The sequence below is a fragment of the Garra rufa genome, chromosome 20 (assembly GCF_049309525.1).
Source record: "Garra rufa chromosome 20, GarRuf1.0, whole genome shotgun sequence".
Lineage (NCBI taxonomy): Eukaryota > Metazoa > Chordata > Actinopteri > Cypriniformes > Cyprinidae > Garra > Garra rufa.
Window position 1 is genome coordinate 10,139,219 of NC_133380.1, and position 26,315 is coordinate 10,165,533.

A 26,315-nucleotide genomic window follows, 5' to 3' on the forward strand; every position below is an offset into this window, starting at 1 on the left:
TTGACTGGTAATTTAAAACAATATTTAACCTAAGAACGAAAAAAAGGTGCTAAAGTCCGATTTTATGACGGCTGTGCTGTAAAACTAAATTTTTATCATCTTAATTAACGTGATGAAGAATTTTGAGAAGTCTGACAGTAAACCCGGCCTGCTTTAAATGTTTGAAAATGAATAACAGTTGAACACATTAGTTTGAAATTTAGAATTTATAAAATGTAATCAGTTACATTACTTTAATAAAGTAATTGAAATAATTGCACTACTTCTTACATTTCAATTAGGGGTTACTTGTAATCTGTAATTCATTACTTTCCAAAGTAACCTTCCTAACACTGACAGTACATCAGTTTGTGGAACAAAAGATTTCTTTGAACTTCTGGCGAATAACAGGTGAGCTTGAAATGTTGTTTCTCACTTTTTCTTGTTTTATGTGTGATCTTTTCAGGACTTGAGCTAACGGTGAAGGCACTGAGTATCCATCAGCATCAGATCAGAATGGCAAAGTGGGACATACTGCATCTGTTTCTGAGAATTGAGATACTGTCATTTCACAATCAGTCACTAGATGGCAGTGTCAGTCTCTCCAAAGTCAGCAGACAAAAGGACATAAAGGTGAGTTCTCTAGTCCAAACCCTAATTTAGTTCAGGTCTCTACTTTAATTTCTTTTCACTGTAGAGCTTTGATGAAAAAGCTGTGCGTGTGAGAGAGATATTTCCAAATGAACGTAATTATAATTTAGAGAAGCATATGTTCCAAACATGGTGATTAATTAACCACAGATGATCTTTCAACAGTAAGAAAATAGAAATGCTTCAGTTTGATTCAGCAACAGGAGAGCCTTAGTTAGAGCCTTGTCTTTTTCGCAATCTGATCTCAGAAAAGAAATGAATCTTAACGTTCTTAAATAATTAAGTTAGTTAATGTTCTTTCAGACTTCTCCAGGTAATGGATAGCCAAAATCAGCAAGTACAATATGCTAAAATTAGAAAATGTTCCAGTTGATGCCCTACAGCAAGCCCTTAAATGTGTATTTAATTACTGCGATTGGATATTAAATTAATTATTCAGCTGCTAATGTGAACTTATTAACCTCCAAAAAAAAAAAAAAAAAAAAAAGAAGCACAAGCTGGCATGGCTTGATCTAGTGAATTAACTTTTATTTAAATTAAATCATTATATAGGACTTTCAAAAAGAATTTTAATCTTTACCAAAAAACGAAACAAAAACACTACCTTTTTCAATTAGATTTCCATTACTAATCACTATTTATTCTTACATGTGTGAAAATTCTGGAGCAGAAATGTTTACGTACAGTAGGACAACTTGGGAAGAAAATAAAGTCCATTGTAAACGGAAGTCAAGGCACAAACAGAATGCTAGAAAGAGGAACGGGAAGATAGAAGAGAAGAAGAAAAAAAAGATTGTTAGATACTGTTAACGTACATACTTTAAATACATTTTTATAAACATTTTAGCAGTTCTTTCCTCATTTGTGAAGCTTTTTTTTGTGCTTTTTTAGTTTTTTTGTTCTTTTTTGTCTTTTTCGAAATTTAATCTTAAAAAGGAACGTTACGCTGATGTGAACTGATTACTTGTATCGATATATTGGCTATCTTCTATCATGCAGGACGACTTTCCGTTTTGCTATCAACAAGGACGTCATGTAAACATCATAAAAAAAGCGCTTTCCTTTTTCAATCATACTCTGCATCCAACACCTGCTGGTTTGTTTAAAAAATAAGCATTATGCAATTAAAAGTTTAATAAAATTTGCACATCAGATTCCCTAGAGTAAAACGAAAGCATCATATAAAAACGTTTTGTCGCCTCTGCTAGAACTCGAACGAAAACGAACAAAAGGAAAGAAAATAAACAACAAATATGGACAACAGTTGGTGATTTGTGGTCATAGCCCAAGGAGTTAATAATACAGATATTAAATGTCAAAACACAATGCTGGGACAGTGTCAGGAGGGAGGACAGAGGCTAAGGTCGTTGGCAATCGTTGAAATTGTATCGGGCTCCATGTCGTGCGGAAGCAGGAGTCGTGGTTGGCCAGTGCAGATGCTCGGGACGTATTCCACTCCTACTTCCTCTGCTCATCAAAACTGTTCAAGTAATCTGAAAGAGGAAGCGAAATAAGTTACGAGTTGTTTGGAAACCGAAGTAGAAGTCTGGTTTGAATGTTAACTTCATACCTCGACTCATCTTCCTGTTTTCATGCTCTAGAAGAGCCCGCAATCCTTCAGGTTGTTTTTGATGATGACGTCGGTGACGGCGTCGAAAACGAACTGCACGTTCTTCGTGTCCGTGGCACAGGTGAAGTGAGGATAGATCTCCTTGGTCTCTTTCTTCTTGTTCAGGTCCTCAAACTTGGTGCGGATGTACTCGGCGGCCTCGTCGTAGTTGTTGGCACCTTGTTGAGAGGGGAAATACAAAGTATAGTGAGAAAACCGTAGGGGAGGATGAACACTGTAAGGGAAAAAAATAAATCCTAGAAAATTATCATTGACTTCTGGCAACTGATTGATATCAGTAAAGCCTGTCCTGTGTTCCCATGCACAGGATATAATGAATTGCTGGCCTTTTGGATATCAACACTGATGGACAGCCAAAGTGGAGCTCATTTGAATAAACCCCTTGATGAGTACTTGAAGTGAACAGACTCACAAAGACTGGAAATGCCAGAATAAAACAGTTTTGATGGGTCTGTACACATCTGTGACCCTGGACCACAAAACCAGTCATAAGGTTAAATTTTACAAAACTGAGATGTACACATCAATAAATAAGCTTTCTATTGATATATGGTTTGTTATGATAGGACAATATTTGGCCGAGATACATCTATTTGAAAATTTGGAATCTGAGGGTGCCAAAAAATCTAAATACTGAGAAAATCACCTTTAAAGTTGTCCAAATTAAGTTCTTAACAATGCATATTACTAATCAAAAATTACATTTTGATATATTTATAGTAGGAATTTTACAAAAAATCTTCATGGAACATGATCTTTACTTAATTTCCTAATGATTTTTGGCATAAAAGAAAAATCAATAATTTTGACCCATACCGTGTATTTTTGGCTATTGCTACAAATATACCCCAGCGACTTTAGACTGGTTTTGTGGTCCAGGGTCACATTTTCACTTTTTTTTTAAAGACAACATGAAAATAGCATTTAACTACATTAATGCGATGCATTTCTGAGTGGAAATTAATACTCAGTAGAGCTGTGACAAACGTTTTCTGGTAATCAAGCAATCGGTCGATTATTCTGTCGATTAATCGAGTAATTGGATAATTATAATTTTTTGTGAAAGTGAACAATGGCCTTTAAAGGGGTGTGCTATTATGCTTTTTCACTTTTGAACTTCAGCCAGTGTGTATGTTTGGGCAAAAAAAAAACTACAAAGTTACAAATCTCATAGTCCACTCCAAAGGAAGATATTTAGTAGAGATATTTAGTAGAAAATAAGGTGGAAAACTAAATCCTAGAAAAAGATCATTGACTTCTTCCATCTGACTGTTATCAGTAAAGCGTGTCCTATGTTCCCATGCACAGGATATAATGAATTGCTGGCCTTTTGGATATCAACATTGATGGACAACCAAAGTGGAGCTCATTTGAATAAACCCCTTGATGAGTACTTGAAGTGAACAGACTCACAAAGACTGGAAATGCCAGAATAAAACAGTTTTGATGGGTCTGCACACATTTTCACTTTTTTTTTTAAAGACAACATGAAAATAGCATTTAACTACTTTAATGCGATGCATTTCTGAGTGGAAATTAATACTCAGAGCTGTCACAAACATTTTCTGGTAATCAAGTAATCGGTCAATTATTCTGACGATTAATCGAGTAATTGGATAATTATAATTTTTTTTTGTGATAATAAAAAAAGACCTAAGTGAACAATGGCCTTTAAAGGGGTGCTATTATGCCTTTTCACTTTTGAACTTTAGCCAGTGTGTATGTTTGGGCAAAAAAAAAAACAACAACTACAAAGTTACAAATCTCATAGTCCACTCTAAAGGGAGATATTTAGTAGAGATTTTTAGTGGAAAATAAGCTGGAAAAACTAAATCCTAGAAAAAGATCATTGACTTCTTCCATCTGACTGTTATCAGTAAAGCGTGTCCTATGTTCCCATGCACAGGATATAATGAATTGCTGGCCTTTTGGATATCAACATTGATGGACAACCAAAGTGGAGCTCATTTGAATAAACCCCTTGAAGAGTACTTGAAGCGAATAGACTCAAAGACTGGAAATGCCAGAATAAAACTGGTTTTGATTGGTCTGTACACATTTTCACTTTTTTTTAAAAAGACAACATGAAAATAGCATTAAAATACTTTAATGCGTTGCATTTCTGAGTGGAAATTAATACTCAGTAGAACTGTCACAAACATTTTCTGGTAATCAAATAATCGGTCGATTATTCTGTCGATTAATCGAGTAATTGGATAATTTTTTTTTTGTGATAATAAAAATAGACTTAAGTGAACAATGGCCTTTAAAGGGGTGCTATTATGCTTTTTCACTTTTTGAACTTTAGCCAGTGTGTGGTGTGTATGTTTGGGAAAAAAAAAAAAAACTACAAAGTTACAAATCTCATAGTCCACTCTAAAGGGAGATATTTAGTAGAGATATTTAGTAGAAAATAAGCTGGAAAAACTAAATCCTAGAAAAAGATCACTGACTTCTTCCATCTGATTGTTATCAGTAAATCGTGTCCCATGTTCCCATGCACAGGATATAATGAATTGCTGGCCTTTTGGATATCAACATTGATGGACAACCAAAGTGGAGCTCATCTGAATATACCCCTTGATGAGTACTTGAAGCGAATAGACTCAAAGACTGGAAATGCCAGAATAAACCTGGTTTTGATCAGTCTGTAACAAGGTTATTATAGTTTTGCTTTTTTTAAATTAATTTTATTTTAATATGGTTTTTAAATTTGCAATAAAGTTTAGTTTTGTTTTTATTAGTTCCATTAACAATTTTGTTAGTTTTAGTTTCGTTTTTTTTTTTGTGAACACATTTCTATTTAGTTTTTATATAGTTTAGTTTCAGTTTTAGTTTTTTAGAGATCAAATAGAGATCACGATTTCCCCGCAATACATTTTTACCGGTTACTTGTTTCCACCTAGTGGCGAAACAATGCAATCGACACAAATGTTATTTGAAGCGCCAATTACTTTCAAAAGATGATGTGCTTTTTGATCTCTACCATAGACATCAATGTTTATATCTAAACGATGACCTATAATACCAGTAGTTCTGTGATAATATGAATGACTGGGTATTTGAAAAGACTGTGAACCTGTTTCTTACCTTAACATGATGACTGCTCTCTCTGTGTCAGCGGCAAATTTGAATGTTCAGTAAGATCATTTTAAAAGTTTAATAAACATGAGGAATCAGTCATTTAGAAATGAGATTGCGTGGGTGTTTGAATTCTCGATCTTTTAACGATTAATCAGCTCTAGTATATTGGTTTAATTGCTTGTGTTCCATAAAAAAAAAAACTAAAACTAAAACTGATGCAGTAGCCTAGATTTAATGTGGGTGCTGTTCAGGTCGCAGTCTTTATTTTTTTTCCCGCCATGGGGTGAGCTAATGTAAGTTAACGTAAGTTAATGATTATGAAAAATTATTTACGTTTAATAATTATTATTTTATTTCAGTTAGTTTTTTAATAAAAGTTGTTAGTTTCGTTTTAGTTTTTCATTTATTTTGACATTTTTATTTTAATTCAGTTTACGAAAATGTCTTTTGATCAATTGTTTCCGTCTTAGTACACATTTTGACATGGAAGATGTGTGCATTTTGAAGACAACAATGAAAATAGCATTTAACTACTGTAATGCGGTGCATTTCTGAGTGTAAATTAATATTTAGTAGGGTTGTCACAAACATTTTTTGGTAATCGAGTAATCGATATTGATGTATTCTTCTGTGTTTGCATAGGTTTATAAATTATTTACCTTACAAATCTGATTAAATAGCACACGTTGCGTTCCCAGATGTGTATAAACCCAATAATAATAGTTTGAGATGCTCCACACATGTAAATGATAACAGTTTGTGTGGAGCAGCATTTACTGTGAATGGAGCCACTCTAAGATGCACATATGTAACCTACACGCATGTACATTTTTTTGCATCATTACTCCAGTCTTCAGTGCCACATGATCCTTCAGAAATCATTCTAATGCGGATTTATTATCAATATTGAAACAGTTGTGATGCTTTTTTTGGGAACCTTTTAAACTTTTTATTCATCCTGAAAAAAAATATCAAAGAACAGCATTTATTTAAAATAGAAATCTTTTGTAACAACATACATTACTGTTCAAAACTTTGGGGTCAGTAATTTTTATTCTTTCTTAAAAAAAAAAGGAATTATTATTTTTATTCAGCAAGGATGTGTTAAATTGATACAAAGTGATAATAAAGACTTATACTTTTAGAAAAGATTTGTATTTTGAATAAATGCTGTTCATTTGAACTTTATTCATCAAAAAATCCTGAGAAAAAAAAAAAAAAATAATAACCACAGGTTCCAGAAAAAAAAAAAAAAAAAATGTTTAACACTGATAATAAATCAGCATATTGATGCATACTGATAATAAATGCTGATCTTTGGATCTTTATATTCATCAAAGAATCCTGAAAAAAATGCACTCAACTGTTTTAAATATTGAAATTAATAATAAAAAAAAATATTGAACAGCAAATAAGCATATTAGAATAATTTCTGAAGGTTCATGTGACACTGAAGACTAGAGTAATGATGCTAAAAAATTCAGCTTTGCATCACAGGAATAAATTGTATTTTAAATTGCAATAATAATTCACAGTATTACTATTTATTCTTTATTTTTGATCAAATAAATGCAGCCTTGATGAACATAAGACACTTGTTAAAACACAAAACAAAAAAAACATTAAAAATCTTACTCATCCCAAATTTTTAAAAGGCAGTGAAGTTTTGACTTACATGCGAGTTGACTTAATTGCTAAGTAACTACAAGCTAAATTCATTAATTATGTTACTTGGTGGAACAATAGTTTTGTCTGATATAATATGAATACCCACAATTTAGTTATTTCTATTGCATAAAACACCAGATACTATTATCAAAAAAGTTCATATACATCTTTAATGCACAGGGTAAAGCAAGAGTTTGTGATGTATTCAACTGGAGCACTCTAAAGCACTCCAGGAGCACTTGTGCACATGATTTATTGGGTAGTTGGCTGTTTTATAGTACCTGCGTACTCGGGGAAGCAGATGGTCAAAGGGCTGCGTGTGATCTTCTGCTCAAACAGATCCTTCTTGTTAAGGAACAGGATGATGGAGGTCTCTGTGAACCACTTGTTGTTGCAAATGCTGTCGAAGAGCTTCATGCTCTCGTGCATTCGATTCTGTAATGGAATAAAGAGACGGGTCAGTATTCAGGAACTTGGCCTGACCTGACTTTATTTTCAGCAAGAATGCATTAAACTAATCAAGTGACATTAAAACCCTTTTTAATGTTACAAAAGACTACTATTTCAAATAAACGCAGTTCTTTTGAACCCGAAAAATTGTCAGACTGTGAATTATCGCCTAATCTGGGGTAAAAGGTTGAGGGTCTCACCATTTCTTCATCCTCAGCCAGCACCAGGTCATACGCGCTCATTGCCACACAGAAGATGATGGCAGTCACCCCCTCAAAACAGTGGATCCACTTCTTTCTCTCTGAACGCTGACCGCCGACATCAAACATCCTATAGAGAGAGAGCAGAAACATGTAAATAGTCAGCAAATCCCTGAACATCTCACAAAGCAAGACAGAACATATGATCAGCCTAACAAGCTTATTTAATGAGAAGCAAATGGAATAAAGACGTAATAGGCAAGAAGAACAGCCTGTTTAATATATCATACTGCATCATTTTCCGTCATGTCAATCCAAATACATATAGATTTCATCTGTAAATCGTCAAACAAAGCCTTCCCAACATGTCTTACTCAACAATGTTCCTCAATTTACGTCATTTAGATTTTACTAGTTTCCACAAACCATATTTTCCCTGGAGAGTGTTTTTGACCACTGGAAATGTGTGGGAAAATTCTAATGCAAAATAGTGAGGTTGCTGACTCAGTATTAGTGAGAGGTTTACTACGTCCTTTTTTTTTTCTTTGGGTCTGGACGTTTGTGTGTGTCACTGGCATTTGTTGACATTTGAGTCTGGGCTTTGTTTCTATGGTAATGGAGGAGTTGAAAGTAGGATGGATGAGACGGGGTGGGAGGATGGAAGAGCTGGGACTTCCTGTCTACTGCAGGAATCATTCGTTTCTGGCTGTCACACACTTGTCTATATAACCGTGTGGACCTAGAAAAGACCTCATTGGCATTTCTAGGAAATTCCGTAATTTTCCTCTCCTAGTACGTGGCATTTGCTTTATTACATGCGATACACAATATAATTTACAAAACATTAAATTAAGTAATAGCATCTTGGACAGCTGGCTTGTGTTTGATCTTTCCAAAGGTTGGGCTGACATTTCTTCTGTAGATTAAAGCAGACTCATTCAAAGAGAATCATTCCAGCCCTGTTAAATCCCATAAACTCGCAAAGCAAACACCCTCAACAGGTTTAAGGGAAATTAATCCCAAAACCTCAGGCCAGAACACATGGATGGCACGGAATTAATTCTTTGATTCCATGGAGGGTTAAACAGGGTGTTGCTAGCTTACAGAAATAGTGGAGGCTGTTAGATTGGGCAGACGAGTTGTTTGAAGTGCGAATGCGTGTGAACACACATGCTAGGGTGCCTACTAGAGAGTGTGAATAAAAAATAAAAAAATCTCAGTTAAACTCAGAGCGAAATAAAGACATCTAGGTGCAGAGAGGGTTCTCACTTGAAATGCAGGTCTTTGAAGGTGAAATGTGTCTCTACGATGCCAGTGGTCTTCACTCTGGTCCTCAGCACGTCCTGCTGGGTTGGGATGTAGTCTGCTTTGCCTATCCTGTCCATGTCATTCAGATAGCTGCAAAAGGATGGTACAAAACATTAGTACCAAATATTAGGCATAAAAAAGACGACACTACATATGTGGCTTTTATATTGGCACTATGCTGAAGCCAAAGAAAATGATTAAAATATTATCCATTTGTTTTTATATTAAGCATTATATACAGTTAAGGTCAGAATCTGCAAAATGCATGTTTTTTTTTTATTTAGTACTGACCTGAATAAGATATTTCACATTAAAAGACATTTACATATAGTCCACATTTTAAAAAATGACATTCAAAAGTTTACATACACTTGATTCTTAATACTATGTCGTTACAGAAATGATCCACAGCTCTGCTTTTTTGTTTAGTGACAGTTGTTCATGAGTCCTTTGTTTGTCCTGAACAGTTAAACTGCCTGCTGTTCTTCAGGAAAAATCTTTGAGGTCCCACAAATTCTTTGGTTTTTCAGTATTTTTGTGTATTTGAGGCCTTTCCAGAAATGACTATGATTTTGAGATCCATCTTTTCACGCTGAGGACAGCTGAGGGACTAATATGAAACTATTGCGGAAGGTTCAAACACTCACTGATGCTTCAGAAGGAAAAAGATGCATTAAGAGCCAGGGGGTGAAAACTTTTGAACAGAATCCAGATGTGTACATTTTTCTTATTTTGCCTAAATATCATACTTTTTTCATCTAGAACTGCCCTTTAGAAGCTACAGAAGATAACTTAAATGTTTCCCAGAAAACTAAATATGTTAAATATTTACCATGATCTTCAAATTCAAAAAGTTTTCACCCCCAGCTCTTAATGCATTGTTTTTCTTTCTGAAGCATCAGTGAGTGTTTGAACCTTCTGTAATAGTTGCATATGACTCCCTCAGTTGTCCTCAGTGTGAAAAGATTGATCTCAAAATCATACAGTCATTGTTGGAAAGGGTTCAAATGCACAAAAATACTGAAAAACCAAAGATTTTGTGGGACCTGAAGGCTTTTTCTGAAGAACAGCAGGCAGTTTAACTGTTCAGGACAAACAAGGGACTCATGAACAACTATCACTAAACAAAAACAACAACAACAACAACAACAACAACAACAAAAAAACAGATGTGAATCATTCAGTTAACAACACAGTATTAAGAATCAAGCATATGTAAACTTTTGAATGGTAATCTTTATAAATTAAACTATTATTTTCTCTTGTGGACTATATGTAAATGTCTTATTTCATTATTTTGAAAACCTCTGGCATTAAATATTACTTCAATATGCCCTCAAAAATATTTTTAGGTATATATAATTTCTAAATATCGTACACGTCTGTGTCTTTCAGTTGTATTAGCGTTGTTGTGAACAAGCCTTGTAGATGTTCTTATGCAAAATATTCTGTGCAATCGTCTAATCAGATTTCCAAACAGAGGAACAGGCAAACCGCCTTAGTCTAGGAGGCTGCAACAGTGACGATGCAGATCTTCATTCAGCTGCAAATCAAAGGCTGATGAAGCCTCACAGTAACACAGCCTGGATAAGCTGCATAGGCAAAAACTCCTGCCAGCAACACTAAATGTTTTTGCTTCACCTAATGCCGTACAATTCCACTACAACACAACTGTACAGCTCCGTTTAGGTTTCCAATACTGAATTGCAAGAGAACAACGTGGCATGATAAGCTCCTCTAAATTGATTCTTTTATCAGTTCTGAGTGTGGTCGCAATATTGTGAGGATCCCCGCAGACACTCGCACTCCGCTGGAGTCCATCGGCACAAAACAATCAAGCACAAGCCAAATCAAATAATCCCTCTTCGCAAAGATTGGCTTACAGCTGCTTCTGTAGACTTACTTACTGCAAAACCAAGACTTTTTTAAATAATTTAGTTTCACATATTAAAAATCACACTTCGATACATGTGGTGCACTGATTTTTGCAATGAGGGATCTGGCCTGTAGGGTGCAGGAATATGAGACTGTGTCGAGAGACAGATTAATGACCACCAGCTATCATTTAAGGTCGGGGAATTAAAGTCATGTCTCTGATAAACGAAGCTAGAGTTTATGTGAGCCAAGAGTACAGTCTGACACTGTAATGAGAAGAGTACGCCAAGGCTAGACACGTAATACAGTGGCTCTTCAAAATAATACATCATCATACTACATTTAAAGGATTCTGTACATACTATGTAGTTATGTAGGCAATAGCCATTTACTGCTGTTTGGGAACAACTTTGTTTTCTGTGACTAGATCTGTGCAAACAGATAGGTATTTTCTTTGATTTCTCTTTAACAGGAGCTGGGCTTGACGTCTGGCTCTGGTTCAGAGGCTGGGGAGATCTTGTGAAACTTGGCCAAAAATATGTTCCAATTTTTAGGCTTCTTAGTTCCAGTAAAAACTGATCTTAACGCTACAGGAGACATCGGTTTTCTAGAGATCTCTGTGTCTAACTTTGCTTTGGGAGGGATTTTTTCTGGAATTAAATGGAAAGAAATGTGTTACAGAAATTAGTGTGGAAAACTCGACTAGCCCTCGCAAAAGCACCAACCTGAACCCTAGTAGACATCTTTGGGATGAATCTGAATCCTGATTCTAACACAACATCATCCAATTCGTGTTCTGGTCGGTTTTTTTATGTCTTATGTCAGTCTGCAACTTTGACATTTCTTTGACAAAGTCAAAACCTACATTTCATTACCATTAATTTAATTATTTGGCAAGTAGATGCAGTGTTGCCAACTACCCCTCGGGTAGTTTTTCATGTCCGTGGGTTGAACCGTACACAATTATGTGCTTTTTAGCCCCTGGAATATAAATTTTACCAGGGGAACCCTGCCAAAAAAAACTTGTATTTTACCCCCGTAATGCAATTTTTACCGGGGAAACCCCACCGAAACGCAATTGGTCTAGTTTTGAGTAGCAATTGGGTGGGTTTTGTTGTGAAAACCTGGCAACCCTGAGTAGATATGCATTTTGCAGGCTTTGCATCAGGGTTTTGATCATTCTGTCAGGGTTTATTTTTCAATAACTACTGATTTTCTGAACATAAAGTAAAATTACTTGGACCAGCACATTCAAACATCCCGTTATTGTCATTAATGTCTACCACATCAACGGACAAAGCAGTGTAAAACATTTACTGAAGCCACACAAGTTTATATATTATTTAGGATCTTTATGATTTTTGTGAAGCTTTTATGTCTCTTATGCTCACCATGGCTGCATTTATTTGATCAAAAATACAGTAAAAACAATAATATTGTGTAATATTATTACAAATTACAAGAAGTGTTTCTATGTGAATATATTTTAAAATGTAATTTATCTGTCTGCTGTGAAGCTGAATTTTCAGCATCATTACTTCAGTCTTCAGTGATCACTTTAATATGCAGATTTGCCATTTAAGAAATATGCCTCATTTCGTTAATGTTGAAAACTGTTGTGCTGCTGCATATTTTTTGTGGAAACTGTGATAATTTTTTTTAACAAAGTAAAAGTCTTAACTAACCTGATGTACACCACCAGTCAAAAGTTTTTGAACTGCAAATTTGTATGTTTTTTAAAGAAGTTTCTACAGCTTACCTGCATTTAATTAAAATAGTAATAAATTATGTAAAACAGTAAAAAAAACTTTATATATTTGTACTATTTAAAATAACAGTTTTCTATTTGAATATTATAAAATGTAATTTATTCCTGTGAGTTCAAACCTGAAATTTTAGCATCATTACTCCAGTCACATGATCCTTCAGATTCTAATATTCTGATTTACTGCTCAAAACATTTATTATTACTATTATGTTGAAAACAGATGAGTAGAATTTTTTCAGTTTTTTTGATGAATAGAACGTTCAGAAGAACAGCATTTATCTGAAATAGAAATCTTTTGTAACATTATAAAATGTCTTTATCATGACTTTTAATCAATTTAAAGCATCCAAGCTAAACAAAAGTATTCATTTCTATAATTTCTTTCCCAGAAATGTGAATGTTACAAAAAGCTTTTTATTTCAGATAAATGCTGATCTCTGCCTCTTTCTATTCATCAAAGAATCCTGAAGAAAAACGAAACCCAACTGTTTTAAATAAGGATGATAAAATCAGCATATTAGAATGATTTCTAAAGGATCATGTGATATTGAAGACTGTTATGATGCTGAAAATCTAGCTTTGATCACAGGAATAAATTACATTTTTAAAATATACTTAAATAGAAAACCGTTATTTTAAATAGTAAAAATATGTCAAAATGTTACAGTTTTTGCTGTACTTTGGATTAAATAGATGCAGGTTGGTGAGCAGAAGAGACTTCTTTAAAAAACATTAAAAACCTTTTGGCTGCTAGTGTAACTGTCTTTTAACAACAATCTGTGTAAGGACATTCTATTTTTATTCATTGTTTTTATTATGAGCCAATTATAATTCCTTATAGCTCTCTCTTCAAGGAGGTTCTGCTATTCTTTTTAATATAGTCATTTCAGCCTCTGTTTTGAGGGTGGGGAAGGAGTGGCTGCCTCTGTTAAACCACACTTCTCTCCACCCACCCACACACAGGCTATAAACCCTCTCACATAAACATCTGCCAAACCTAGCAAACACAACTAAATATTATGAAAACTAAGATTAGCACTCCCTCTATCCCTTTTCCCACCAACAAATTACATCATTCATTTCCTAATTCAAGGCCAAATCGACCGTGATCCCCTCGTGAGGGAACGCTCCGCCTTCCCCCGATTGATTCTGAGTGTATCAAGCATGGGATAATTCATGGAAATCCTGACCCAGGCCAACCCTCCGTTTAAGAGCAATTGGTTTCTCAACGAAGCGTTAACTGTTAGTGCCTGAATTTCTGCTCGCTTTGACGCATCGATCTGATCCTGCCGTCTCCCATCACACACTTTAATCTTTCTATCCCTTTTAAATTTAAAGGCACTTGTGAGCAAATTTCAGATTTGTTTTGGCCCTATATTTTGATTTATAGCAGAGTGGTTTTGGTGTCTATAAAAACTTAATTTCCAAGAAAAATACCAATGATGCTGTAGTGGCACCACCCTGTTCTTTCTATAAATGCATATTTAATATCTGACTGCAGCTGAGCATTATGAGTTATTAGATTTGCTTTCCATGAATATTGACGAATGGCCATTGGTCAATATCATTCTGACTAATAACGCAGAGAGAGAACTCACTATGCAGCGGAGTCGTTGAGCTGGTACTCTCTGGCGCGGGTGAAGCAGCTCTGTACTCCTCCATCAGCCCACAGTCTGGTGATGACATTGGATAGGTCGTCTGGCAGGATGCCCTGTTCCTCCGCCGCCCCGGACAGGGCAAACAACTGACGTGCATCATCCTATAAATCAAAAGAATAAACAGATCCATTTAAAAATAATGCACATTAACACTGAATACAGAAGCTAACATATTTATATGCATCATATGCAAACGAATTACATTTACATTTATGCATTTAGCAGATGCTTTTATCTAAAGTGACTCACAAATGATGACAATAGAAGCAATCAAAACAACAAAAGAACAACTATATATAACTATAAGTGCTGTGACAGGTCCCAGATAGTCTAATGCAGTACATGTAGCAAGTTTTTTTTTTTAATAATAAATAAAAGGACTAAAAAGCAGATAGGATAGGAAAGAATAGAATAGATGTAGTGTACGAGGGTCAAGTTATTATTTTTATAATAATTAGATAGAAAATAAGTAGTTGGAATAGAAAAAGAATATATAACGCTAGTGCACATTAATCACAACTACATTTTTATTTGTATTTTTTACCCACGTCATCTTTCTGTCTTTCATTCTATCCATCTATATGCTCTCTTTTGTTCTGACTTTCCATCTTTCATCCTGTTTCTTTCTTTTGCTCTGTCATCTATCCATCCATTATCTATCCATCTATCTATTCATCTATTCATCCATCAACTATCTATCCAACAATTTATCTATGCATATCTCTTTCATTCTATATCATCTATCCATCCATCCAACCTCTATCCATCTATTTTTTTTGTTCTATCATCCATCCATCCATCTATTCTATCTATCAATTCTTCATCTATCTATCCAACTTTCATCTATCCATTCATGCATATCTCTTTCATTCTATTATCTATCCATCCATCCATCCATCATCCACCTATCCATCTATTCTTACGTTGTCTTTCTCTTTCATTCTCTCTATCTGTCTCTTTCATTTTATCCATCGTTCTTTGTTCTACCATCCATCCATCTATATCTACTTCATCTATCCATCTATTTATCATCTATCCATCTTTCATTCTTTTTCATTCTATCCATCATCTATCTATCATTCAATCGTTCTATCATTCAATAGTCCTATCATTCTATATATCATCTATCCATCCATCATTCTATCTATCATCCATCTTTTGTTTTATCCATCATCCATCCACCTTTGCATCTTTCTATCAATCTTTTATCTATCCATTCATCTTTTGTTCTATCCATCATCCATCCACCTTTGCATCTTTCTACCAATCTTTTATCTATCCATTCATCTTTTGTTCTATCCATCCATCCACCTTTCAATCTTTCTATCTATCTTTCAAACTATTTTCGTTAAATCTTTCACTATCCTCTCTCCATCTATCTTTTGTTCCATCTATCCATCCATCTATCAATCTATCATCTATCCATCCATCTTTTGTTCTTTCTATCCATCTTTCCATTTTTCAGTCTATCCATCCATCCTACCATCTACCTTTCTATCATCCGTCTATCCATCTATTCATATCTATTCATCTATCCATCCATACTACAAATATATATCAATAAAATTACATCTAAAATAATCATATATTTTTATATTGTTATAATTTGTTAGCGGACCTGATATTGATCACTGACTGAGCAAATATCGGTAAACGAAAATACTGGTTCCTCATTTGCATTATTTATACATCCATTATCATGAGGACAGACTGGTTCCATGGTGACATTCTGGGAGGAGGGACAATTTTTACGGTTGCTGCTGTGTGCACACTTGTGTATGTACTTTATGGGGGCTACTTCGCATTTCTCCAGAGATTTATTCGCCAGGCGGGTCAAAAGTGCAATATACAAATGTGAGCTATGTATCCCCTGAGAGAAAAACAGAGAGGGAGAGAAGGAGCCTGTGACTAGCTCTCACCTCCAGATTCTACGATCACATCTCAGACTGGAGCCTCGATCCGTTTGACGAGCGTCTCTGCAGCCTGTCTGTCTGTCTCCCACACTCTTCTCTCAGAGCTACAAAAATAACCGTCTACCTACATATCTGTCTCTCTCCTCCCAGAGTAAATGTTGCAGGAATGGAGTCTCACGCCAAAACCCCTCCCACCATATATCCGATCTAGGTCGCAGGAAGTCAACCCTGGGGCGGAACATGGGAGCCATGAGCAGAAGTGATGGGCTGAGAGACGTGTGACACGACCGACCCCGTGCTTCTAGGTGACGTGATGAATTCTAACACTGTGTGCTACTGTAGATTGCAGAACCCGTAAAGGTACAACGGCACGGTTTCGCAAGAAGTTAAATAGCTTGTAAATTCGAGGAATGCTTGGAAATCTATTCCGAAACAGGAATACTGTAAGTTCTTTTACTGGGTGGTGAAAAAAAGCCAAGAGATATGAATAGAGAGAGGACAGGATGGTTACAGGCCTTTTAAAAGATTTACAGCCTCAAGAGAAGAGAGAGAGCTAAAGAGAGAGAGAGAAAATGAGGAGATACAGCGATCAGCCCCATGGGATGCGGCTTTCCACATGTCTAAAGCACACTGCTCAAACTGTGACATATGGTTAACACATGCACTCACTCATACTGTTTAAAAGGTACACTGGCCGATGGTCCACTTCCTGACTGTGTACTCAATGTTTTTGATGAAGTTAAGGAGTAACAGAATCTAATTAAACACAGGGATGGTCGAGATGGTGATCTGTGAGATCCACTAGTCTATTCAGGCTTTTACCTTGTTTTTTTTGTTTTTTTTAATCTTTACTAATTTTGTAACTAAAACTGTGATTTAAAATGCAAAAAAAAAAAAAAAAAACAGGTTTGCTATGCTTGTTTGTAGGGTTGCACGATAATAAAAAAAAATGGGTATAAATAAGTAATTCTTATTATTATTAATCTTTATTTTATCTTTTTTTAAATTATTATTATACTTATTATTATTATTATTATTACTACTGTTATATTTATTAAATAAATATTAAATAAAATAAAAAATATATTATTGTAATCTTTCACTGTAAAATAGTTTAAAATAATTATTATTATCATTGTTATTCATCTTTATTATTATTATTTTTAAAAATAAATAAAATAAAAAATATACTACTGTAATCATTCACTGTAACAATTGTATTAAATAATACTTTTATTTTACATTACAAAAATAGATATACATTAAGACTAGAAAGTAATTATTATTCATCTTCATTTAATTTTGTCTTTACTTTATTATTATAATTATATTATAAATAAATACATAAACAAAACAAAACTACTTTAATCTTTCAACGTAAAAATAGTATTTAAAATACAATAGTAATACTTTAATTCTACATTCAAAATATGGATACATATTAATAAGACTACAAAGTAATTATTATTATGCTTTATTTTATCTTTATTTAATTAAATTTAATCTTTATATTAATATATTTTAAAAATAAATATTTAACTAAATTAAAATGGATATATTAATAAGACTACAAAGTAATTATTATTATTAATCTTTATTTAATTTTGTCTTTACTTTATTATTATTATTATTATTATTATTATTATTATTATTATTATTATATTTAATAAATAAATATAAAACAAAATTTAAAAAGTACTACTTTTAATCTTTCACCGTAAAAATAGTATTTAAAAATTAATCTTTAATCTTTATATTACTATTATATTTTATAAATAAATATAAATATATTTTACAATTAAAAATGGATATATAGTATTAAGACTACAAATTATTATTATTATTATTATTGATATAAATTTTATCTTAACTTCATCTTTATTTTTTTATTGTTGTATTTTATAAATCAATATTAAACAAAATAAAAAATATACTACCGTAATATTACAATGTAAAAATAGTAACAATAATAATACTTTAATTTTACAGTAAAACTACAATATTAATATTAATGGAATTAATTTCTTCATTTTCAAACATTAAAACATCAAGCTTTTATTTTGGCAGTGACACGCAAAGAGAGCTAACAGTAAGCTTAAGATAACTTAGCATAAGCAATGTGTCAAAAATGATCTATGTATCAATCTTACAGCATAAATGCAGACTAATAGACTATATTGCTAATGTTTTAATGTATTATCATAATTATTAGTAGCACATAATAAATCATAAGTTGTTAAAAAAAATGTTGGCTTATATTTTGGCAATATTGGCTTATATGTTTTTCCAATTTAATTATTAAATCAACATTATAATTGATTCTAGATGACAATAGTTTGATAAAAGCATGCGTTGATCTGCAAATGTACACGAAGGTTTAACAAATTGAAACAGTTTGACCTCCCAATCCAGCCCTTGACCTAAAATGAGTCTGCCACCTCTTGCTTAGTGTTTGGTGGACATGACCCTGAACTAGCTTAATTACACAGGGGTTTCTTAAACCATACTAGTCGTTGAGACGACCCACTGACTTACCAGCTATCAGTTTTGCACATCCTTCATCAAATGCCTCATAAACGAGAGAGACACTTGAGGAATGTTCCTAACAGATCCCGCTCTCACTAATTAAACGTGATGGAGAGATGTTGTTAGCCTCTCTAACAGCACTTTACAGCTCTATTCCCAGAGCACAGACACAATCATCCATCTCTCCCTTCACCCGTCTAATTAAACTACACACTGCAGCCGCACACTGAAAATAAAGGGCCTGTGTTGGTTTAAAGGAGCCATATTCTTCATTCTCTGGACCATGAGTGATGCTTTTTTTTAAGATGCTGTGACAAGTTAAAAGAAGTCTGACTTTTAATAACACGTCTCAAGACTCCCGCGCCCTACTTCCTTCCATACTGTCAGTGTTAACCCTGTACATTCACTGTAAATCTGGTCTAATCTCATAGATTCTAGTGCACTGATAGAGATCAGCGTTTCTCCAGAGCCTCAGGTGGATCAGATGCGCTGAACATACTGCTGCCTTCAGGCTGTTCTCTGGAGATCCTAGCTAGAAAAGCTAACACTTTCACTTCCTCATTCTCTTTTTTCACTTCTTTTACACTTAATCTTTCCAGCTCTTGCAGGTTTTAAGGATTGGTGCATAGACAGCTGAATAAAATATATTTATTTATAATGTTATATATTTTTTATAGCAAATCAGCATATTAGAATGATTTATGATGAGTAATGATGCTAAATAGTATTAAAAAAACAACCATTTTAAATTGTAATACTATTTCACAATATAATAAATGCAGCCTTGGTAAGCAAACTCCAAACTTAAATGGTAGTGTGCTACTCGTGTAAAATCTAGTCACTGTGCTGCACTGAGCAGACTTTATGCTGATAGCCAGACGTCTGGCTTTGTGACAAGGGAAGGATCATCTGAGGCTGGTGGGCTTCTGAGATAATCTGAGTGTGTGTGTGTAATGCTGTACAGAGGATGTGTGTGATTTATTTGCTGAGGGAACGCTGTGTGTACTCACCGCTCTGGCACTGTCCTCATATTCGATCTTGAGGTTGCTCATGGCTTTAATAATGGCCATGATGGACTGGATGGTGTTACTGTAGACCACTGCTCGATACTGCTTGCACTCTTCCTCTGAGTAGCCGTCCTCATGGATAATCCTGCATAACAGACACACAGATTGATCAATTGATCAATGTTATATTTTAATTTATATTGTTTTAACGTGATTACTACTACTACTTCTTAGAGAAGTACACTCTATTGTATATATGTGACCCTGGACCACAAAACCAGTCTTAAGTCGCTGGGGTATATTTGTAGCAATAGCCAAAAATACATGGTATGGGTCAAAATTATTGATTTTTCTTTTATGCCAAAAATCATTAGGAAATTAAGTAAAGATCATGTTCCATATAATATGCATTGTTAAGAACTTAATTTGGACAACTTTAAAGGTGATTTTCTCAGTATTTAAAATAACCGTTTTCCATTTGAATATATTTTAAAATGTAATTTATTCCTGTGATCAAAACTACATTTTCAGCATCATTACTCCAGTCTTTAATGTCACATGTTAATTCAGAAATCATTCTAATATGCTGATTTGCTGTTCAAGAATTTTTTTTATTATTATTATAAATATTTAAAACAGTTGAGTACATTTTTTTAGGATTCTTTGATGAACAAAGATCTAAAGATCGGCATTTATCTGCAAATAAAAAGCCTTTGTAACATTATACACTATACCATTCAGAAGCTGTATTTTATACAGCTATAATTTTTTTTTTCTGGGAAAGTCATGATAGAAATTAATGTTTTATTTAGCAAGGAACCTTTAAATTGATCAAAAGTGATGATAAAGACATTTATAATGTTACAAAAGATTTCTATTTCAGATAAATGCTGTTCTTCTGAACTTTCTCTTCATCAAAGATAGATTAAAAAAAAAACGACTGAGCAGTTTTTTAGTAATAGCTGCACTAATAGCAAGTTAATAGCAAATCAGAATATTAGAATGATTTCTGAAGAATCATGTAATGCAATGATGCTAAAAATGTAGCTTTGAAATCACAGTAACAAGTTACATTTTAAAATATATTCAAAAAGAAAACCGCTATTTTATATAGCAAAAAATATTTCAATATTTTACTGTTGCTGTACTTTGGATTAAAAAAACACTTGGTGAGCAGATAAGACCTCTTGAGCAGATAAGACATTAAAAATCTTACTGTTTAAAAATGTTTGACTAGTAGTATCACCAGAAAAAAGCAAATGTAAACAAAAATAAATCAATATTAGAGTGATTTCTGAAGGATCATGTGACTGGAGTAATGATGATAAAAATTCAGCTTTGAAATCATAGGAATAAATTACATTTCAAAATATATTCAAATAGTAAACAGTTATTTTAAATAGCAAAAAAAAAAAAATTGCTGAAAAACTCTTACTGTTCAAAAACTTTTGACTGGTAGTGTAAAAATACAGCTAAATAAATATTAATGTTACATTTCACCAGAAAAAAAACAAACAAATGTAAACAAAGTTAAATAAATAAATAAAAATAGAGCAGAACACAATGTCATGATGGCACAAAAGAGGGAGAGTTGAGAACATTATGTATTAACCAAAGCCTGGCTGAAGTATCCAGATGTAATGTAAAATGTATGAATATCCACAGGCTTTTGCAGTGGATGGAACTTTGCCACTGAATTGATTTGCTGGTGGGAACTGTCCTGTGGATTTTGTCAGACTGCAAATCTATGGAGATTTTTTTTAATATAGTCAGCTGTGGCTCAGGAGGACAGATGAAAATCTCTGAGGATAGAACCAGAGAGCCAGCTCACTGTGTATCACACAAATGACTCTCAGACAGCATTTAAGGGGAAAATACAAACAATTTTCTCTGATAAAGCTCAGCACAACTAGTTTCTGGAGTAATTTTATAATAATATAAATCAATTATGAAAGAATGAATGCCGCGATTGTGCTCCAGATTATAGAGTGTGTGATTTGGGATGCATTCAGTGATGAGATGGAGTACAAATCATTTTCCATCACAGTGATTAGAGTGTAAAACTGCTTTGGGAAACAGAGGCGTAAGAAGAGCAGCAGAGGGTCAAGGTCAGATAAACAGCATTAACTGCTGCCAGGGGCCCGACCACACACAAACACTTGCACATCCACAGCTTTTTATATGAGTGTGAGCAAGGGAGACACATAGGTTACCTACCTAGACAGCACTTTTAGCCATCAGGGTTACATTTGTAACTATTATTCATTTGTATGATGGTCAAAAATACTGTCTAGGTAAGCAACTCGCTCTGTTTTGAGAGACGCCTAAAAAACCTCATGTTTTATTAAAGGGATAGTTCACTCAAAAACAAACATCCTGTCATTAATTACTCACCTTCATGTTGTTCCAAACCTGGAAGTCCTTTGTTCATCTTCAGAACACAAATTAAGAGTTTTTGATTAAATCCGAGAGCTTTTGGACCCTGCGTAGATAGCAACGCAACTGACATGTTTAAGGCCTAGAAAGGTAGTAAGGGCATCGTTAAAACAGTCCATGTGACATTATTTTTGTTTTCTTTGCGCACAAAAAATATTTTTGTAGTTTTGAAAATTACAGTTGAACCACTGATGTCACATGGACCATTTTATTAATGTTCTTACTACCTTTCTGGGCCTTGGACCTTTCGTGGTTGGTTGTGTTGCGGTCTATGCAGGATCAGAAAGCTCTTGGATTTCATCAAAAATATTTTTATTTGTGTTCCGAAGATGGTCTTATGGATTTGGAACGACATGGGTTTTGTGAACTAATCGTTTTAAGTTCTGAAACATGTCAGAATGCAACTTATAACACAATGCAAATACATGTTGCATTCTCAGAGTTGCCACAAGGGGTGCTATTGGATGAATTAATGTAAACTACTTCTATGGTTGTGTTATGGCGAAATGACCTTGCTGGGCATGTCAAGCTAGTTAAAGCATGGAAATGGAAATTCATCCAATATCATTTGGTGAAATTATGTTTTGATGACATATGCTGGATTTCTTCAATCATTTGTGACCCTGGACCACAAAACCAGTCTTAAGTCGCTGGGGTATATCTGTAGCAATAGCCAAAAATACATAGTATGGGTCAAAATTATTGATTTTTCTTTTATGCCAAAAATCATTAGGAAATTAAGTAAAGATCATGTTCCATGAAGATTTTTTGTAAAATTCCTACTGTAAACCTATCAAAATGTCATTTTTAAATTGGTAATATGCATTGCTAAGAACTTAATTTGGACAACTTTAAAGGTGATTTTCTCAGTATTTTGATTTTTTGCACCCTTAGATTTCAGATTTTCAAATAGATGTATCTCGGCCAAATATTGTCCTATCATAACAAACTATACATCAATAGAAAGCTTATTTATTGAACTTTCATATGATGTATATATCTCAGTTTTGTAAAATTTAACCTTATGACTGGTTTTGTGGTCCAGGGTCACATTTTATCTGCATAAACCTAGTCCCTTTTTTCCAAATTGACCGCAAGCTCAACAACTGAAGATCTAAGTTCTAAGATCTAAGATCTAAGTTTCAACTAAGATTCTTTATATTTGCTTATTTTCAATAACCTATATAACTCGGATATACAGTTGAAGTCAAAAGTTTACATACACCTTGCAGACTCTGCAAAAAGTTAATTAATTTACCAAAAATAAGAGAGATCATACAAAATGCATATTATTTTTAATTTAATACTGACCTGAATAAGATATTTCACATAAAAGATGTTTACATATAGTCCACAAGAGAAAATAATTGTTGAATTTATAAAAATGACCCTGTTCAAAAGTTTACACACACTTGATTATTAATAATGTTGTTACCTGAATAATCCACAGCTGTGTTTTTTTGTTTGGTGAGTCCCTTGTTTGTCCTGAAAAGTTAAACTGCCCAATGTTCTTCAGAAAAATCCATCAGGACCCACAAATTCTTTGGTTTTTCAGCATTTCTGTGTATTTGAACCCTTTCCAACAAAGACTGTAGGATTTTGAGATCCATCTTTTCACACTGAGGACAACTGAGGGACTCATATGCAACTACTAAATAAGGTTCAAATGCTCAATGATTCTTTAGAAGGAAACATGATGCATTAAGAATCAAGGGTGAAAACTTTTTAACAGAATAAAGATGGCAAAATAAGAAACATTTACCCTAATATAATATATATTTTTTTCATTTAGTACTGCCCTTTATAAGCTACAGAAGATACTAACATGTTCACAAAAACCACACTAAAGAATCTGTGGGACCTGAAGGTTTTTTCTGAAGAACAGCAGGAAGTTTAAGTGTTCAGGACAAACAAGGGACTCATGAACAACAAACAAACACAGTTATGGATCATGCAGGTAAGAACACAGTATTAAGAATCAAGTGTATGTAAACTTTTGAACGGGGTCATTTTATAAATCCAACTATTATTTTCTCTTGTGGACTACATGTAAATGTCTTTAAAGTGAAATATCTTATTCAGGTCAGTATTAAATAAAAAAAAATAACATGCATTTTGTATGTTTGGTAAAATAAAATAATTAACAATTTGCATTTTGCAAGGTGTATATAAAAATTGATGCTACTTCTGTTACAGTGCGACTTTAAACTTGTCTAGCTACCTGAAAAGCAACGCATTCAAACTGAGAACTAAACTGATTCATTGAATCTATCAAAATGAACTAATTCACTGAAATGAATGATTCTGAACACTAATTTAAACTTTTTTTTGTGTACAAGTATTTGCACTTGAGTTCATTAACCAGTGCAGGGGCAAAAAAAACTTTTACTGTGCCATTTAAACGGATGTGTGCATGTGCACGTGTAAGAAATTTCTCTCTTTTGAACGTTTTTCCACTTCAGAGTTGCAGCTGTTCCCTCTCATATCATCCACACCAGCATCAACAGCTGGCACTGAGAGATGTGTCTAAAAGAAAGTACGAGAAAAAACATGGTTCACTCACTTCATCTGTTTTACGATGGTGCTCTTCCCCGATTCTCCAGCACCTGTGACAGAAACACAAGAAAACAAGGTTATTAAAACAACACACTCATGCACACACTTCATCTTCAATCAGGAAAGCAAGCTCACAGTCAATGTTTTTTTTCCTCCGTCTAGTCAGAGTCTTAGCGCTAATGCCCACCCTGTTGTGTATCCGTATGTGTGTGTGTGTGTGTGTGCGTGTGTGTGTGTGTGTGTAGCCTATATTTCCAGTAACTCAAGTCTTGCTGACTTAGCTGCCGTTCTTCTGTGTTCCATTCTCTCCCAGACCTGGTGTTTATCAACTTTGGCCTTTAATGGAGATGTCTGAGTGCTTCACAAACAGGAAACGGGGCCTTATCAGGGTAATTTCCACAGGGCTGCGGGGGCACGCTACTCATTTGACATTGAACTCCCTCATTTGAACATTATATAAACACACAAAACATAACGGCCGTACGCTAGAATCAACAAGCTCCCACAAGCACCTTCTAACATCTCGAAAACAAACATCTACATGTCACAGCGACGTATCTGATACGGACTGGCACGTTTGCACTCTGGGGAGCGTGTTCGTGTCACATGACGTGCTGCTCTGAGATGAAGCGCTGCCCCTCGGTCGTCAGTCTGCGGCCCTCTTACACAACTCTGCGCACGCGGATTATGCTGCAAACCGAGCGGAAAACTGCCCTCAGACTGTAATGAAATGGTATCCGAATATGCAAAAAAAAAAGGAAAGCCTAAAATAAGAAAAAGAAGAGGAAAGAAAGCCTCTGTGTAGGGCTGGGGGATATGGCAAAAATGTAATCTCGATAATTTTTTCCCATATTGAACGATAATGATATATATTTCGATATAAGCTGTTGATGTTGCCAGCTTTAAAATAGTATCCCAACAATGACTAAAGCCACAAAAATTAAAGGGTTCATTAAATTACATTTTAAAGTATAGTTTATTAACAAAAACAGATTACAGATTTGGCCTTAAAATTAAAACTTACTAAAATAAAATAAAAATTATAAAATGGTTAGTTCCATTCCTCAATTCTGATTGGTCAGCAGCTGTGTCGTATTCATGATACGGCACTGCTATGACCGCTTCACTCAACTGTTTTGTGTATCATTGAACCCCCTTAGCAATCACCCTTAGCAACGTAAACACAGCTGCAGCAGTTAGGGACTACTTTTTACAGCGGAAGGCAGTTAATGATTTTACTTTATTAAAACATACAACTTAATATATATAAATTAATATATATTTTTGATTTTAATATTTTTATTGTGTGGTAACCGTTTTATAAAAGCAATAAGGTACAACCCCTTCAGCCGTGATTTATTCACGATACAGCACGGCCTCTCGTACCTTATTGCTTAAATAAAAGTTGTGACAGAGTATGGTAAATCAGAGTAAATGTACAAAATGTAAACATAAAATTATTGTAAAAACATAATTTGTAACACAATTATTTGTTTATTTATTTATTATTATTAACACAATTGTTTATTTTCTCTATTATAGGTTGAGCTATTTAAATTAGAGGCAAACACTGCATTTTGAAACAATCTACAGTATAAATAACAAA

At 34.0% G+C, this 26,315-nt stretch overlaps 1 protein-coding gene across 1 annotated transcript in view; it reads right to left on the reverse strand.

Annotated features, from left to right (window-relative positions):
- Positions 1 to 1,137: 1,137 nt before the first annotated feature.
- The window catches only part of gnai2a (guanine nucleotide binding protein (G protein), alpha inhibiting activity polypeptide 2a), an 88,792-nt gene continuing 63,614 nt past the window's right edge, over positions 1,138 to 26,315 (reverse strand). The window contains exons 2-9 of the mRNA XM_073825294.1: positions 24,717 to 24,759; positions 19,721 to 19,862; positions 14,212 to 14,372; positions 8,932 to 9,060; positions 7,663 to 7,792; positions 7,294 to 7,447; positions 2,201 to 2,418; positions 1,138 to 2,123 (exon numbers count right to left, since the gene is read on the reverse strand). Of these exons, the coding sequence (XP_073681395.1) occupies positions 2,228 to 2,418; positions 7,294 to 7,447; positions 7,663 to 7,792; positions 8,932 to 9,060; positions 14,212 to 14,372; positions 19,721 to 19,862; positions 24,717 to 24,759 (950 nt within the window). The 3' untranslated portion in view covers positions 1,138 to 2,123; positions 2,201 to 2,227. The remainder of the gene's footprint in view (positions 2,124 to 2,200; positions 2,419 to 7,293; positions 7,448 to 7,662; positions 7,793 to 8,931; positions 9,061 to 14,211; positions 14,373 to 19,720; positions 19,863 to 24,716; positions 24,760 to 26,315) is intronic.